Source organism: Bidens hawaiensis, unplaced genomic scaffold, assembly GCF_021521415.1.
Source record: "Bidens hawaiensis isolate Kalapana, Puna unplaced genomic scaffold, B.hawaiensis_p1.1 tig00023620_1, whole genome shotgun sequence".
Lineage (NCBI taxonomy): Eukaryota > Viridiplantae > Streptophyta > Magnoliopsida > Asterales > Asteraceae > Bidens > Bidens hawaiensis.
The window spans coordinates 305,155-324,366 of record NW_027493704.1 but is presented as its reverse complement, the minus strand read 5'-3'; the positions used below and the strand labels follow the sequence as shown (position 1 = coordinate 324,366).

The 19,212-nt window shown below is 35.6% G+C and overlaps 1 protein-coding gene across 1 annotated transcript; it reads right to left on the bottom strand.

Moving 5' to 3' along the window:
* Positions 1-11,942: 11,942 nt before the first annotated feature.
* On the bottom strand, positions 11,943-18,580 carry LOC143567747 (protein PHOSPHATE STARVATION RESPONSE 1-like). The gene is made up of 8 exons (XM_077054080.1): positions 18,439-18,580; positions 16,951-17,338; positions 16,656-16,854; positions 16,395-16,471; positions 16,259-16,301; positions 16,049-16,106; positions 12,223-12,265; positions 11,943-12,137 (listed from the first exon to the last, which is right to left on the bottom strand). Exons 2-8 carry the CDS (start codon positions 17,335-17,337, stop codon positions 11,943-11,945), a joined length of 1,002 nt encoding a protein of 333 aa, XP_076910195.1. The 5' UTR covers position 17,338; positions 18,439-18,580.
* Positions 18,581-19,212: the final 632 nt, after the last annotated feature.

Below are 19,212 nucleotides of genomic sequence, written 5' to 3'. Positions count from 1 at the left end.
CAAAGTATACCATCTATGCATATCATAAAAGTGTGAAGTATTTATTAAAGCATAAGGGATGGAACATGAGGCAGAGGAGATGGTTGGAGCTGATAAAGGATTATGAGTGTAAAATCAAGTATTATCCTGATGAGGCTAATATGGTTGCTAACGCAATCATCCGTGAAGGTGAAGAAGTTATCGCAACAATTAAGTTGTATAAAGTGCTAGCACTTCGGAATTCATGAGCGTGATCCGCGAGGCGCAGTAGAAGTTATAAAGGATGAGAGTAAGATGAAAAAGGAATGAACTTTTGGGTTACACCGAGATTTGTAAGAGAAGACTTATGAAGCAAAAATCAGATTTGGTAGCCTGAGAATTCCACGTCACGGAGATCTTCGAGAACAAATCCTAGAAGATGCTCATAAGTCTAAATACTCGGTTTACATCGAGGTTTCGAAAGGAAGGAAGTCGATTACAATGAAGGCGGATACTGATGAAAGTAAAACTGTTAAGTACATGCCTGATAATCATATGATCATGAGAGGGAAGTCATCTAGAACAGTACGATAGAATAGTATTATAAATGTCCATATAAGGGTCAGAAAATGACTGGAAATAAAATTAGTTAGGATATAGAGTTTTGATATATCAGGTAACCTGATAAGAAACTGCAGCCAGCAATGGATTCACAGAATATAATGAGGCTTGAGTAGTCAATAAGAGGAAGATGTATCCGCATGGACTTCATGATTAAGCTACCTTGGACAGCTACAACTCATGAACCCTACGTGTTGATGCAGAGTTGAGACTAAAAGAAAGTTTAAGTGGTGACTTAAGGAGTTCTCCAACAAGTTATGAAACAGTTGAGCTTACGAAGTGCAAGGAGTGTTCTATATTAAAGGATAGACAAAGAGATTGCAATAAGTAACCCCTAAGGAGAAACTGGAAATATTTCCTTTTATGGGATTAATTTGTTTTGAACGTATTGCAAAGCATAATATTTGCCAAAGTTTGCAATTTGACAGAATGGTCATTTAGTGCTAAGTGTTGTGATATTAAGTGCAATGTTTCTATTTGAAGGACCAGGGAGAAAAGAATGCTTAAGTAAATCATGGTGACTTGCTAAGTCTAGATAGGGAAGAGAAACATCGAGAACTTCATGGACAAGCTACCTAAGGCAACTAAAACTCGTGAGCATCACTCGATGATTGTGAAACAAAGATAAACCTGTAAGCTAGGAAGCTAAGACGATTCAACAAAGGATGTGAAACCTCTTATGAGGTGGGTAGACTTGTAACATCCCAAATTTCGTTTGATATTTTAAATGATTTGGGTTCAATTAAATTATAGAAGATAAATGTAATTATTTAAAGTATGAGGGGGAATAAGTGTCACTAGAAGAAAAGTTAAACATTAAAACCTACTCTCTTCCTATAAATGTAGCAACCATCTCATTCATGCTCATACTAGCCTCCAAACTCATTCGTTACCAAAATTCCCGTTTTTGAGAAAACAACCCACAAAGACACGACGATTCTCGGAGATCTAACCATCGGATCGATCTCAAATTTTAACTAAGTGTTCATGGCATATAATGTAGATTCCACTAGATCTTCTATTAGAGGCCGGGAAGTCCAATTTTTAATCAGCAAAACCGTAACAGCTAAAAATGGAATTTTCTAGTAATTGTTCAGCTTCTCCGACGACTATAGCGGCGTTTTCCGGCAATGGAGAGCTGATGGGTTTGTAGATCGGGGCGAGATGGTTCCGTGGCCACCTGAATCACTCAATTCCGAGTTCGTTTGATATGGTTTTGGTCTATTCGATTGATTTCGAACATAAACCTCAAAGGTATGTTTTTATTAAAAGGTTTACTTTTCATGTACGGATTTGCATGAAAATTGGTAGGATGATAGAACGGGCCAATATTATTGATAAAGTAATGAACATGTGAGTAAACGGGTTAGTTGTTTCGTTTCGGGTAAACGAGTAGTGTTCGGTTCGTGAAAAGGACGGGTAAACGAAATCGATTTTTGCATGAAACTTGGTAGGATAGTAAATCGGGCATTATTATGCAAGAAAATAAAAACTTGAATGTGATGTTTGGAATGAAACAGGACAAATGGGTAATGTTTGAACCAAGTAAGTGCAAGGAAACAATATGGTTAAAGTCTTAGTCTCAGTTAATATGCAAGACGGGCAAAACGAGTCGACAAGAAGGGCTATAAAATGATGGGAATAAAATCATATTCAAACAAAAAATAATTGAATCGAATGGGAAAAATAATCGAATCGAATGGGCAACGTAATCGAATCTAATGGGCAAAGTAATCGAATCGAATGGACAAAGTAATAGAATCGAATGAGCAAAGTAATCGAATCAAATTCGATTCGATTCGATTCGAATGGTCATTCGATTGTAATGGTCATTCGATTAAAAGAGTCATTCGATTAGAATCGTGATTCGATTAGAATGATCATTCGATTAGAACTGTCATTCGATTAGAACTGTGATTCGATTAGAATTGTGATTCGATTAGAATGGTGATTCGATTATAATGATGATTCAGTTAGATGATATAGTTAATAGTAGTTAATTGATACTTATTTTTATTACACAGTTAGCCGTGCACAGCTAAGGAAGTGTATTACTGTTAACTCGGAAAAGAACATGACTCAGGTGAGTTTCTAGCCCCTTTTCTTTGTTATGATTTCGGGACTGTGTGCATACTCCTTTGTGTAGTTCATACACTTACCTTAAGTGGTAAGTGTATGCTATTCGAATGTCTTATGAATGATATTGAGATGATGAAAGAATGTAGAAAAAGGTTAGGAGTATATATGTAGATGTTTATGAATATATGTATATATACATCTAATGCATGTATGGAAAAGAATGTATGGTTGTATGGTAAGATATGTATGGTTGTATGGAAAGAAGGAACTAAACCCTATTAATATTTGAGACAGAAGGGACCAGACCCTAATAATATCTGAGACATAAAAAACCAGACCCTAACAATATCTGAGACAGATGGGACCATACGCTAACAATATATGAGATAGAAGGACCAGACTCTAATAATATATGAGACAGAATGGACCAGACCCTAATAATATCTAATAAAATTTGAGACAGAAGGGACCAGAACCCAATAATATCTTAGACAGAAGGGACCAGACCCTAATAATATCTGAGACAGAATGGACCAGACCCTAATAATATCTGAGACAGAAGGGACTAGACCCTAATAATATCTGAGATGGTAAAGATAACTATGTATGTAGTATGAAAGTATGAAAGTAATAAAGAATGTATGTATGTATTATGAAAGTATGAAAGTTAAATTAAAGAATGTACGCATGTAGCGTGAAAGTATGAAAGTAATAAAGAATGTGTGTATGAAAGTATGAATGTACGAAAGAAAGGTAAATAGGTCAAGTATATAATATGTATCTTCGGATGCGTATATGTAAGTAAGTGTATGAAATGTATGTTCCTGATTAACTAGAACTCACTCAGCGTAGCTGACTTTTAGTATGCACACATGTAAATCGGATGAAGGAGTTGGCTTGAGGATGGCACGTGACATGGATTGAGTTGGCTGGCATCTAAAGAATAAAGATATGATGTTTTAAACAAGAATGTTATTATTTTGTAATATATGGTTGATGTTTTATATTTCGTGAAAAGTTTTAATTCACTCTGATATTTAGAATTGTGTTTATGAGTAAATTCAACGATAATGTAGGGCACCGGGACCCGGGCTTTACAACATGAATTGTGTAACCTACATAAATACATAAATAATTGTAACTTAATATCCATTATTGTACAAAAACAAAACCATTTTTCCAGCAAATACTCCTTCCAGGCAATTTAGTTATTCTAAATTTGTGCTGCCATAAGCTGAAATGATTAAAATTAAATTAATGTTACATAATATATTATTCCGGCTAAATTAAAAAATAAAAACATATATTTTGGTATAGTAAGAATTACCAATGGCGGATAGATACAATTAGATAAATTTTAATCACAACCTAAATAAACTTATCATGGTATGAAATATAGAGAAGAAATGGCTAAACCGTAAAAGAGAGGGAGGGAGGGAGAGAGAGAGAAATAAAAATGAATATTAAGCTATGTAACGTTATGCTTTATATAATATGAAGTGGTGAATTAACATTAATAACAAAGGAAATATGTGACATGACATCTAGTTGGCATCTAGGTTGGCACCCTAGAATGATGTCATATAAAACTATTGTATTGCTTTAATAGAGTAGTAAATAAGAAAAACAATAAGCGACAACATAAATATAAAAAATATCAATCTCCACAACCATATTAAAATGAGCGACAACATAAAATAAAAAATTTCAATATACACAACCAGATTTAATAATAATATAAGAAAAACAATGCACTATGGTAATTAAGTTTTGTTAATTGAATGAAAGATAATAATCCACAATATATAGAATGTGTCACACATCTTCTGTTGAGAGTATTAACTTTATTTATAGGTCTATGTTATATCGTTTTAGTGTTTCATAAACATTATAAATATATGTACATTACAAATATTAAAGGGAAAACATAAACAACATATATTGCAGTACCGAGTAAGAAATTTATCAATTAACTTGAGACGTCCTAAAATAATAGAAAATAAGCATTGGAATAATGTATACAAAAACTCCAATATTGTGTATGAGTGAATAATAATCTTTAAGTTTATAAGAAATACAATTCCATAATGATTAATTTAATAAACCATGAATTTTTTTAAATCGGTATATGTAAGGAAGTGCAATAATATTATGAAATATCATCCTTTATTTACATATAAGGTAAATGGGAATTTGTTTAAAATAGTACTTTTAATTTAGCTGGACAATTGATTAAGGAAAATTAATTGATTGATATCAATTTTAGAATATATTATTTTGTAATTTAAAATATTGCATGAATTAAACAAAAAAAATTCATAAATTAATTAAGCATGTTAAAAAAGGCCATGAAAACATATTAAAATTGATTCTCTAACTTACTGGCCATAATAATGTATTTAAAGATGGTTGATGCATTAACTATGATTTAAATATAGTTAATAAATTGACTATGATTTAAAAATATGTCTAACTTTCATCTAATATAAGTTGACATTTAATATGAATTTAGAATTATTTAAATGTGAAGAAATTTAGAAATACTTAATCACTTATTTTCTTTTTGAATTATTTAATCGTGAAGAAATTCAAAGAAATGTTTGTTATATATGAAAACAATATGGTTGTTCAATAAGAAGAGATCATGTGTTCAAAAAATTGTATTTGTTTTAATAGTATAGGTAGATATGGTAGGAAATATAGGTGTATAAACCGGTTTTTAACCTAAAGCTGTTTTGGGTTAAACCGAAACAGTTTTCAGTTAAAATCGGTTTTTGTCTAAACCGATTAAAACCGAACCAGTTTGAAGGATGGGAAAATATAAACTGGTTGAACCGGTTGGGGTGGGTTCCAATCCGGTTTTTCTTGTTTGAAAATGGAGACAAGCTATGCAAGTTTGACTGTTTCCTTGTATGTCACAATTTAAGAAATTATTAAATTTTACAAGCTGTGAATTAATTGTGCAAACGTGTTCCAGATATAATCAGTTTGCAATTGATTTAGTCAAACTCTAAATCCGTTTGTATTACAAAAGATATATTATTTACAATAAAAAAAATTCCAACGGCATAGTGTATATTAGATGGAATGGATATCTTACTACTCTAGTAAATAACTACTACTATACGTCATTTGTCACACTCTCATCAATTCTCATACTTTTTAACCCATTTTCTAAAATATGAATTCTACATGGGTCATTACCTACCCACTTTATTTTTATTCCTACTATCTTTTATTCCAATCAAATCCTAGATCCTAAATTTCTCCCAACTCCATTACGAACTATTGGCCCTCTCCATGGCCTCCTCCACCACCAGTGCCGGCAACGAAATAGCCCCTCTCCACGGCCGCCACCACCACCACCACATCCTCTAGATATCGATAAATGCTTTTGAGGTACTTATAATAAGTATAATTACTGATAATTACTTATTTTATTGGACCTAATACCGGTGTTCCGCTTCATTTCAAGGTATATTATATACCTAATTATTATTATTATTCAACCTAATTACTCCATTATGTCATGTTAAGTGTGCTGTTCTGCTACTAATTATGTGTTTATTGTTATTATGTTGTGTACAACTGCTGCTTGATTTAAAATAATAATCGGGGTTTTGTTGCAGTTTAGGTCATTAGGATGTATGTATTATATATATATATATATATATATATATATATATATATATATATTATATATATATTACATATTATGATTCTATTTATACGGGATTTTCCTCATACTGATAATATATGGTTGTTGAGGTACCGATAATATGATGATGGAACACACTTATATAATTAAATCAGAAAATCATATGCTGTATGTTGATGATTTTGTTCAGTAGTGTGTTCATTCAGTAGTATGCTCGTGAACTGTTCTTTTATCTAATAAAAGCTTAAAGAACGAATACGAACAAGGCTTCATTCGTTCAGTTTGGTAAGGTCATGTTTGTTCCTTTATGTCCGTGAATGTCCGATAACGTGTTCGTTCATTTACGTTCGTTATTTTACGTTTGTTAATGTGGAATTATTTATTCCACATCCTATTCTGGTTAAAAAAACTTCACTTACAGGTAAATGCTAGTCTTTTAATATAAAAGTTTTTGACCTTTTACTATTTTACTCTTTATTGGTTAAACGTTCTTTTCTTTTCTTTTTTATTATTACTATATTAAAGATTAAAAGATTCATATATGTATGATAAAAGGTGCACTTTCAAGAAAAATAAAAGATCATGATCGCTCAACTTATTTGCAAGAAGTTGATACGGAAAAAAATGTTATATGGACTACATGATATGGAAGGAGTAGATATCATCATTGTAATAATTTCAGGTAAATACACATTTATTTACAAGTATACAACACTTTTTTCTGTGTTTTTTGTTCATTTAAGTAATTATTATATTATTATAACAGGTTTGAGGGTGAAATGGACAAACTTGAAATAAAAGCAACAGGTTTTATGAAATGTGTGAGTGTTCTTAATGTTGCTCTGCACAAGTTTTTCCTCTAAAGATTTACCGGTTCAAGAAAAGGTTAATTTAACATTAAAATTTAAATTCTGTCATTTTTGTGTGTTTCTTGATGGATCTTTTTGGCAAAGTAATAGTCTTGCCGTAAAAAACAAAGTTTTGTAGGTGTACCGGGTTGTTTTTATAAAAATATGTGGACTTCTGTTTTTCTTAATTTTGCCGTATGTACTTGATGTGTGTATGTGTTAAATTATTTTGTGATAGTCTAATATGTGTATTTTTGTGTATGTTTCATCTCATTGAGCAATAATTTGAAATTTATGATGATTAATATGAATAGAGATATGTTACTAATGATGTGAGAAAATTGTTTGTTGTTTACTTGTTAAACAATTTATTAGACAGCAACATCATAATGTACATTGTCCTTTATCAACTCTTTATCAAAGAGTTTACTGAATAATCGTTGACCGTTCAGGAGAAAGGACAACAACAAAAACCATTAAGAACGGTTTGGCTTACTTTTGACCTAAAAGCATCCAAAATGTAATGTTTAGAGAGAAGGTAATGTGAACTCAAATTCAAAGAAGATAAGAACATGGAGGCCATGTTTGCTAAAGAAAGCTTTGAAGACATATACTTAAAAGTAGGTCATGTCCTTAATGTGTGTTGCCTGTTGGTGGCTAAACTCTAAAATGCTAATAAACTGAAAAGAAGAATTTTATTATGTAAAATCATATTAATTCATAATATTCATATTATATAATTGTTTTTGTATGTTCAACATATGTACTTGATTAGCCGTATATTTTTAGTGTGTTAGAATTTAGTAAGAGTTGTGCATCTCATATGTTTTACTTTACGGGCTTTAACTATATATACTTATTATCTTCGGCATTACTGTATTTAATTGAAAAAACTAGATAAGCAAATTTTTGTTTATTCCAATGCAATATTCAAAACAAAATTAGAATTTAATCCATCAAATCATTAGCTCATATTAATTGATATATCCGTGAGAGCGTTTAAACAAGACAATTATATAATCACGATTATATTAAATAAATTTATAAAGTTACCCGCGTGACACGCGGGCTAGTACCTAGTGCCATATATAAATGAATATTTAAGGGAGTGTTTTGAATCATAAATGCATTATGTTGAAGATATTGCTATACAAATTAAATGCATATTAAATGCATAGATAACTTATTGCTAACCATATATATATATGTAAACCGGTTTTTAACCGGGTTAAACCGGTTTCAAACAGTCGGGTTCAAACCAGTTAGTCCTCAAAAATTCCAAATCGGGTCTAACCCAAACCGGTTTTTGTAAAGTTGGGTTTAAACCGATTTGGTTACGGTTCAGTTTTCAGATCGGTTCGGTTAACCGGCTTATATGCCTACCTCTAGCAAGGAATGGGCTGGAAAAGCTCTTAAGCGCTCATCAAAATTTGTGTTCTTACTATGGGTGGCAATCTTGACCCAAACTCTTTCAAATGAGTCAATTTAAGTTGTTTTAAAAGTTAAATGAGTTGGTTTGGGTAAAAGGTTTTAACTAAATGGGTCAAAATGAGTCATTTGAAATTCCATCCTTTCAGGTCAAAATGGGTCAGTTCAAAGAAATGGGTCGATGTGGATTAGTGTCCTAACGAACTGTGACAGGTTTCGGATCGAAACGGGTTTTCGTACAAGACAGGTTTCGGCACGAAACGGGTTTTACATTGGAACGAGTTCGGTTCAGGTTTCAAGCTAACACGAGTTTTCACTCGTGACGTGTTGGGTTTTGGTTTCTTTTGTTTCTTTCTGGTCGATTCCGGACTCATTTTTGTTCGTTTTTTCAATTTTGTTTTTGTTCGGTTTGAATTCTTTTAGTTTCGTTTTGATTGATTTTTTCGATTTCGATTGATGTTGTCAAGTTTTGGCTTTTTGTTTCTTTGTTTCATTTTCGTCGATTCTTTCGGTTTTGGTTCAATTCTAGGTGGATTTTTTTTTATGGAATGAGGACAACGTAGGAAACATTTTAGTGTTTTTACTTTTTTTTGTTTATGGTTTATATTTTGAGTTATAATTTTTTTATTATTATTTTTGAATATTTTTTTGAGGGTTTTTGATCTTAATAGAAAACCACTAAAAAAAATAATAAAAAAACATAACTTAAAATATAAAAAAACGAAATATCTAAAAAACCAAAATGTTTCCGCCATTATTCTCGTTCACAAAAAAAAAATAAAAACAAAACTCAAAACCCGGTTCGACCCTAACCTATTTCGACCCAAACCAAAACAACCCTTTTTTTAATTGACCCTTTTTGACCCAAACTCATTCTGACCCATACTCGTTTTGACCCATGACTCATTTTAACCCATGACTCGTTCGACCCAACCCAACCCAACCCAACCCATTTGCCACCTCTAGTTCTTACATTAGATACATATAACTAAGGCCCTGTTTGTTTTTTAGAAAAACCTCTTAATGGCCTCTGAAGTCTGATTCAGTAAGAGGAATTAAGAGGTTCGGCTATTTGTTTTTTGTTTATTATTAAGAGGTAAAACTTCTAAATGGCCTCTTAAAGAAAAAGAGGTAAACAAACCTCTTACTCAGAAAAAACACGGTCAGAGCTGAGATACGTATGTTTGTACCACCACCGCCTCCCTCTCTAGGGTTCGCTGCCTCCACCACCGCCCCCCCTCCACCTACGCCGGTCTTCACCTCCGCCGGCCCTCCATCTCCGCCGGTCTTCCTTTTTCCCCCAATTTCAGGTGAGATTGATGCTATTGTAGTTGTGGTTGTACTTTTCTTTTTAACGTTTTATGTTAAGACAACTTTAATTTTAAATTAACTGCAAAAGGTTTTAACATTTAAAATGGACAGAATTACAAATTCTGTCCTTTAAAAAAAGCCAAATTACGGTTCGTGTCCTTTTTTTAGTTTCCTTGTAGGCGGTGTACTTTAAACTTTTTTTTTCTACACGTTATGTCCTTTACGCTAACTGGGTTAGAAAAACTCAGTTAAATACCCTCACGTGAGGCGCATGTGAGGGCATATTGGTCTTTTCGTCTACCCTGCAACTTCTTCTTCTTCTTCATTTTTGCAGATCTCAATCAACTCCACCATCACCACACCATCACCATACCACAACCACTCCGGCCATGGATTTCTTCAAACACCATCATCACCGCCACCAGCCACCGCTCCATCTCCGTCACTCCGGTCAAATCTCCTCTTTCCAAAACCCTAAACCCCTATCTCACACCCAGAAACCCACAAAACGACGTCAAATCCCCTCGTTCCGACGCTGTCACAAAACCCACAAACCTTCCATCTCCGTCACCAAACAAAGCTTCCCGGAACCCGATTCCCAAGGGTTTCGCGCCGTCACAAAACCCAGATTTGATGTCATCCCCTCGTTCCGACGCCATCAAAAAACCCAGAAGCCTACGGTAGCTCGACGAAGATCGACGGCAGAGATTGAAGGATTTTTTTGTAGTTTCCTGTAGGTCGAGCTATCTCCAACTCAGATCTAAAGTCTATGTCAATTAATATTCTTCTGTCTCCTCCACCTTCACTTATCACATCTAGGTACTCATATTCACCTACAATCCATAATCAAAATTAAATTATTAATCATTAGATTTAATTAGTACTGAATCTGTTTGAGTGATGAGTAATTAAGTACCGGCTGGATATGATGATGATTTCTCCCAACGTGATTTACAAACTGACGCATCGTAACCGATTAACTGTAATTGTTCAGCAATGATTTTCCTTAATTCGTCTTTTCGGATACTTGTTTTGTATATATCAACATTTTTTCCTTGTCGTCGGAAAAATGAGAAATGGGAAAAAGGAACCAGGTTGGTAGTGGTGGTGGTGTAGAGAGAGGAGAAGACGAGAGGAGAGAGAGAGAGAGATTGAAAATGGTTTTTTTTGTTTTAAGTTAATATTATATATATTTTCTTTTCTTTTTTTAAATTTAATGATACATTAAAATTACAATTATGCTCATCAAATGTCTGGCACATGTCATACTTAACTGCACATAACGTGTAGAAAAAAAAAGTTTAAAGTACACCGCCTGTAAGGAAACTAAATAAATGACACGAACCGTAATTTGGTTTTTTTTAAAGGACAAAATTTGTAATTCTTTCTTTAAAATGGTCAAACAGACGTTTATTAATATTCAGATGTTTTAGAAAAAACAAACAGCATTAATGATTCAGATTTCAGACATTTGAACCAGCTCTTAATATTCAGATGTGGTATTCAGATTAAGACATAATTCTCTTACTGAAAACAAACGGGCCTAAGAGTCTAAGACTTCAGAGTTTGTTAGTGATTCAATTCAAACAACTTGTAACATTATACCAACAGCGAACAATACATGCACACAATTTATATACTACATTTTATGTTTATTTGTAAATATGAAAAATAATAATAATTGATAACTTTGTAACAATTAATAACCAATGACTTCAATTCAAATAAACAATTTTGTATAGGATATTCAACTTTAAATATAATAAAATAAAATGGAGTAACCCGTTCCAACCACAATACATTTTATGTTTAGATACGTATTTCAACTTATGTAACTATGAATGTGCTTACCGACCTATTGAAACTACTTTATACATAATCTAACCCGTTCCCAACCACAGTAATCGTTATAAAAAAGGCTAATTCGATACAACTTAGGCTACCTAAAAAAAAATAATGCAGATCCAACACATACTTACAGTTGTAACCAAGCAAAGTCCACATGCATATATCTACAATAATCAATATCCCTACACTTTTTAAGATGATGATTCACTTGAATTTAGCCCAACTTTAATCGGGTCGGGCTCTGTTTCAGGCTGGCTTAGAGAACTTGACATTTCATTGGTCAACTCGGGTTGAAACTGGTCTCCACCAGACTTGCATTGCTTTTCAAAGATCATCTGGAGGTATCTGCCTTGTTCTTGTATTCTCATTTGCAAGTTTTTTTGAATCTGCACAGAAGATGGATAAATACAATGTTTGGCTTCGACCAATTAATTAAATGACTAAAACGCCCCTCAATGTTAACAAATATACCTCAAGTTGCTCATGTAATTTTTTTTGAACTTCCACTTGTAATCTTTAATAAAATTACTGGCTTTCTTACAAATAAATATAGCACATGAATGAAGGTGTAAGGGTATGGTACTAAACCCGGTTTTACGACCCTAAATTTATTATGTTTGGCTTATTTTATTATATGGACTAATACAAAGTTATTGGGCTGAGGGGGTTTTGTGGAGGTAACCCTAACTGGGCTAAGCCCATTAGGGTACCATGATGGTAGCCATGAGGCTCTCTATATAAGGAGGTCTCCACCTCCTTATTATGGGGGGTCATGCTCAATAAGAGCCATCACCATATTTTTGTGTCTGTAAACAAGAGATCCTCGAGATTTCTTAGCAGTCACCTCCACACCCCCAAAAGGCCATTGCAGATCCCAAGCAACAGGAGAAGAAGATCAAGACGTGGTTCGTTCATCTCGACATCAGTGGAACCATCATCATGGATCAGGTCAGATTCATTTCATGCTTCGACAGTGGCGCCATCCGTGGGACGGCAACGAACTACCCTTCGATCTTCGTCTCGGTTCTCAGATCTCTCCCAAGAAAAACCCAGATCTGTAAGCTTACAGAAAGAGGCTTCAAGACTTGTTCTATTAAAGCTCAAAAAGATCCATAGATCTAAAAGAGGCTTTCAGATCTGTGCAAAAATGAAGCTGAAAAGGATTTGTAGATCCAAAAAAGAAACTACCTGATTCGGATAATCAAGCCTCCGGATCTGTGATGGTTTTAAATTCTCTCCGCTCCGAGCTTCAGATCTATCTAGATCTGATTTACAGATCTAGATCTGGATTACAGACCTGGATTTTAGGTTTAAAATTACAGTCTAGATTACGGAGACTTTCGCCACCATGCACGCGCGCCCGCGAATTTTCACTCCTCGGAAACCACCATGTGGGTTTTGCGCAGAAGACTGCCACCATGCATGCTCGCCAGCGGGTCACCATTCCACCGACATGCGTGAGCGCCCGTGGAAACCATCGCGGAAACCATTATGTGGGTTTTGCGCAAAAGACTCGCCGCCATGCATGCCCACGCAACTCTCCGCCATGCATGCGCGCCCGCGAGTCACCACTCCGCCGCCGTGCATGAGCAATGCCAAGGATCAAGCTTCGCCACCATGCATGCACGCCCGCGAGTCACGACTCCGCCGCCATGCGTGTGCAAGCCTGATTTTGATTTTTTGCATACATGTTTCACACTTCCTTTTATTAATTTGAGCAATATGACAACATTATATTGACATCAAACTAAAAATAAAACGAAGTAAAACATACATGCGCGAGCTTCAAGCTCAGACGTGTTGACGAGTTTTAACTCTAAAACGCCAGGGCCTTAGCCCAATAATATGAGCCTTAGCTCAAATTACTCATAGCATCCATCCCACATATTGCGCAGTTGGACCATAACATACCTAAGCACAACTAAGACAAACCACATGCCAAAACATAGTTGAGGTTTCAGGTCGGGCCGCGCATAGGATTATTGAAGGGGGTATGCACCCGCCTTAACATCGAGCGGGGCGGGTCAACCCACAAAATATAGTCGAGGCTTAAAATCAGGATGTCATGAAGACACAAAGCCAAGACCTATGCGCGTGGCACATATCGCATATGCTCACACATATGCTCACGCATCACATATGCTCACACATATCACATCTGCGCGTGGCGCAGATGACATGCTCACGCATATCGCATATGCTCACGCGTCACGTATGCTCACGCATATGCTCACGCATCACGTATGCTCACGCATATGCTCACGCATCACGTATGCTCACGCATCGCATGTGCTCACGCATATCACATCTGCGCATGAAACATCTGCGCGTGGCGCATATCATATACGCGCCAAACTTAAAGGTTGGGAATCCTCATAAACCCATAGGCCACGCGCCAAACTTAAAGGTTGGGAATCCTCATAAACCCATAGGCCACGCGCCAAACTTAAAGGTTGGGAATCCTCAAACCCATAGGCCGCGCGCAAACTAAAAGGTTGGGAATCCTCATAAACCCATAGGCCACGCGCCAAACTTAAAGGTTGGGAATCCTCATAAACCCATAGGCCACGCGCCAAACTTAAAGGTTGGGAATCCTCAAACCCATAGGCCGCGCGCCAAACTAAAAGGATGGAAATCCTCAAACCCATACGGCTACGCACCAAACATAAAGGTCGGGAGCCTAGTAATATCCCACATGGCCACGCGCCAAACATAAAGGTCGGGAGCCTAATATCCCAAACGGCCACGCGCCAACATAGGTTGGGCACGCCTCATAATTTGCCCGAGGATGGGAACCTTGTAATACATCCACTTTTAGTTGATGTGTTTTTGCAGGTTCGGCTACGAGCCGCACAAACGCCTATGACATTATTATTATTATCCGGCCGTTTGTGCCTCCATTATTATTTTGAGCCTCCATTATTATTTTGAAGACAAGCCGGGATAGTCATCCTGCGCAGAAGAGGCCCTTGTGGGCCAGTCATTATCATCATACTATAGCTCGTAAGTCGCCTCGCGCGCCAGCTTTATTATTTTCACAGCTCGTAAGTCGCCTCGCGCGTCAGCTTTATTATTCTCATAGCTCGTAAGTCGCCTCGCGCGCAAGCTTTATTATTCTTATAGCTCGTAAGTCGCCTCGCGCGCAAGCTTTATTATTCTCACAGCTCGTAAGTCGCCTCGCGCGCAAGCTTTATTATTCTCACAGCTCGTAAGTCGCCTCGCGCGCAAGCTTTATTATTCTCACAGCTCGTAAGTCGCCTCGCGCGCAAGCTTTATTATTCTCACAGCTCGTAAGTCGCCTCGCGCGCCAGCTTTATTATTCTCATAGCTCGTAAGTCGCCTCGCGCGCCAGCTTTATTATTTTTACAGCTCGTAAGTCGCCTCGCGCGCAAGCTTTATTATTTTTACAGCTCGTAAGTCGCCTCGCGCCCAAGCTTTATTATTCTTATAGCTCGTAAGTCGCCTCGCGCGCCAGCTTTATTATTCTCATAGCTCGTAAGTCGCCTCGCGCGCAAGCTTTATTATTTTTATAGCTCGTAAGCTGCCTCGCGCGCAAGTTATGTTACATTATTATCGAGACGCGCGCTCTATCTTTTATCAGGCCCCGCGCCACTATTGTTATGATGCGTGCTATATCTTATTCATGCTAGTGCACCATCATTATCATAAGGACCACAACATGTCACCATCATGAAGAAAACCCCCCAAAACTCAAAGACAATAAAGACAAGGCCGAAAAAAAGGGAAAAAACCGTCTCATGTCCTAACACACCTCATAAAGTCCAGCGCTCCGCCTAAACGCTTGCACGCCTAGGAGCAACACTGGACTTGGGGGGCTTGTAAGGGTATGGTACTAAATCCGGTTTTACGACCCTAAATTTATTATGTTTGGCTTATTTTATTATATGGACTAATACAATTTATTGGGCTGAGGGGGTTTTGTGGAGGTAACCCTAACTGGGCTAAGCCCATTAGGGTACCATGATGGTGGCCATGAGGCTCTCTATATAAGGAGATCTCCACCTCCTTATTATGGGGGGTCATGCTCAATAAGAGCCATCACCATATTTTTGTGTCTGTAAACAAGAGATACTCGAGATTTCTTAGCAGTCACCTCCACACCCCCAAAAGGCCATTGCAGATCCCAAGCAACAGGAGAAGAAGATCAAGACGTGGTTCGTTCATCTCGACATCAGTGGAACCATCGTCATGGATCAGGTCAGATTCATTTCATGCTTCGACAGAAGGCAATCCACAAATTCATGTGGATATTGTATTAAGAAAACAATGATCTTACGTTTTAAAATCTAATGATGATAAATCTTGCATCGGGCTCAGCTTTTTATCTGAAGGTCCTGCAAGAACTGATAAATCAAGTGTATGGCTAAATTCATCAATATCTAATTCTTTTATCATATGATTGATTAGAAATATGTAATGACACATGTTGAGGAAGTACATTACAAAAACTATACAACAATAATTTTTGAAGAAGTATTTTGTTTACCTTCTGATGAAGGCTCAGGTTTGTATTTAGCCGTTCGATATTTCTGTAGAAAACGTTTAAACTTTTTTACCATAGAATAAAAGAGAATGCCTTTTAATATGTAGTTTACATCCGCATAACAATACCGAAAACACACCTGTAGATGACTTTTTACATGATAGATGGTTAAACCCTCGACCTTCATTAGCTTCAATACTCCCTTCGGAGTAGCTCCTGCGGTTATAATTAATAAGATGTTAATTATACTGTTACTAGTTTATTGTAAGGGTTTAGTTATATTTAGCTCGCAGACTTATTATAGGTTTATCTACAATTAGTCTAATTACAGCATTTAGATATTAATTCCAGTCTCTCTTATAAAAGAAACATATATATATATATATATATATAGATATACTTTCACATCCGCCGAGCCTGTTGACTGCGTCCATAAACGTTTCATGTAGTTCCGGTGTCCAACGCATACGTGGCTTGCTTTGGGGCCCACTTCCACACGATGATGTTGTCATCGGGGTGCAAGCCTCTCCTGTTGTGTTTATTTGCAGTGACAGTGAGGTTTTGGTCCTTTTGGATGATTTTCCCACGTAGTATTCCATCTAAAATAAACAAATTGTATAAAAATATAATAAACAGTAATTGGTAACATAGCTTTTAAATAATAATAATAATAATAATAATAATTTCATTGAGACCTTTGGATGTTGATCAGCAACATCAGTGTCAACTAAAATCTCATTCCAATTTGGACAGACACCATCATCAGTAATTAACTGATCAGCCCAATCTTGCCAATCATTTGGCTTGCTAGCATCATCTGATGGCATAATTTGTAAATTACCAGACTCGATAGTGGCATTTTCAGGAGAATCGTTAAAATCTGGCAGTGAATATGTGCACCAACCGCTACTGTTATTATCCTTAATATAGTCACAAAAAGCTGTTGATCGAAGAACTCCTGATGATTGAATAATAAACGGGGCTCGTTCTGAACATGCTTCATCAGAAGAAATGTGAAGATTTGAAGACATCTCTGAAGATGAAGAAACTATGTGACCAACAGTCCCATTAGCTGAAGACATCCTATATCATTTGATCAAGAACACAAACAAAACAAGATTTAATATAACACAAATCATAACATATTAACTTATGTTAACCACTGAATAGTAAACTTTCTAGCCTAAATTTAAGAAAGATTGAAAGGAAAATATGCAATGAGAAAACTGAGATTATAATTTACAATACTTAGAAGGCTAATTACCTAGTAACAAACTCAACTTACTAACTAACTACAAAACTTAACTAAGCTTGTATATTCAGATAAGACTCTAAATCAGTTAGTTTAGGAATCGAGCTGAGCCGACTCGGCTAGTTCATTTTAACAAGTTGAAATGTTGAGCCCGATCCCGGCTTGTTAAAAGCTCGAGCCGGTTCGTGGCTCATCGAGCCAGCTTGTTTATTTAAAGAAGGTTAAGGCTCATTCACAAACTGATCTGGCTCGGCTCGACTCATTTACAAACCAACCTAATGTAGGCATGATTGTAAAAACCCCGAGTAGGCGCCGAGTAATTCCGATTAATCGCAACTACCCACTCCGCCGCCCGACTAGCGATTACTACAACACTTTATGTAGCTGTGTTCTTGAACTAGGCAACGGAGATTTGATTTTTAACAGGAATAACGGTAGCATAACATAATAGGGATAAATTCATAGCTTGATAGTGACAGATTGATGACATAGTTCTTCTGATTCTATGATTCTCTCCTTGTTAGATTTATTATCTAAAGTCCAAAATCTATGAAACATGCTAAATAAAGCCCTATAATAGCCAACAAAGTGTCAAATCAAAATCATACTAAATATATAAATACCTAGCAGAATAGTTTCAAATTTGAACAAATCTTCAAAACATTTCACTCTTTTCATTATTATTGCAAAAGGAATATGACTTAAAACTCGTTACAATAATTCTTTACTGGTCACCAACCTAAAACCACTACTCAAGCCCTATACTTATAGATCTAAATCTAACTCTAACTTGGTAACCAAAACATTACCATATTTATCCTATTACAATTTACACTCAGGAAACCAAACTAACATAGTTGTGAAGAACAAACAGCAACTTTAATCGGTTGCAGAATTTGATGATATAATGCAGTTAAATTAAATACGTTACCTTAGATCAAAACCAAGCAAGCACGAAATCCGGAGCTCCAATATGAGTGGAGAATTATTTGAAAACTGGATGATAATGGATTAGTTAAACTGAAAGTCGTTTGTTTGTTTGTTTGTCGTATTAATTACATAACCGGAATCTCAGTAAGGCACGGAAATGAACGGTAATGATTGGGTCTATACTCTACTTGTTTTATTTGGCTTTTGCTTGCGACCAAGTTATATAGATGATATTAAACGTCTACTCGCATGCGGCGGCGCGTCAGGATGATATTCAACATATGTGGTGTAGAATACGGCAGTGCGTGAGGTAATAATATGTATATTTACCTGTATTTGTTTTTTTTAACGGGCCAACCAATTTTTAATGGGATACCGGCTATTCACCGTATAAGTTAACGTTATCTACTTGTCTACTCTTTAATCATTGTCCGTTGATGACAAAACTAAATGACGAGTGCATGAATCAAACCTGGGTCACATGAAGCACTAATTCTTTCCCTTACTACTTCACCATCAGCTCATTACCGAGTTGATTATTTAATTATATAATTTCATAAAAATATACCTTCAATTTAAAAAATAACAGAAAAGTATATGATGCAATGGTATAGGAAAGACGTGATTATAACGTGCACAATTATGTCCATTCGTAATTATTTTTTAATACGTAATTATTTTAATTAATATGTGACTATTTTTTATCATACATAACTATTTTTACTTAATGTGTAATTATATATATATATATATATATATATATATATATATATAT

Coding starts and splice junctions, on each gene's coding strand:
- LOC143567747 (XM_077054080.1), bottom strand. CDS start 17,337: ATGTCTTCAGCTAATGGGACTGTTGGTCACATAGTTTCTTCATCTTCA. Junction 16,472..16,655: donor CAGGCTCGGCGGATGTGAAA/GTATATCTATAT, acceptor TTATAACCGCAG/GAGCTACTCCGAAGGGAGTA. Junction 16,302..16,394: donor ATGTAAAAAGTCATCTACAG/GTGTGTTTTCGG, acceptor CGTTTTCTACAG/AAATATCGAACGGCTAAATA.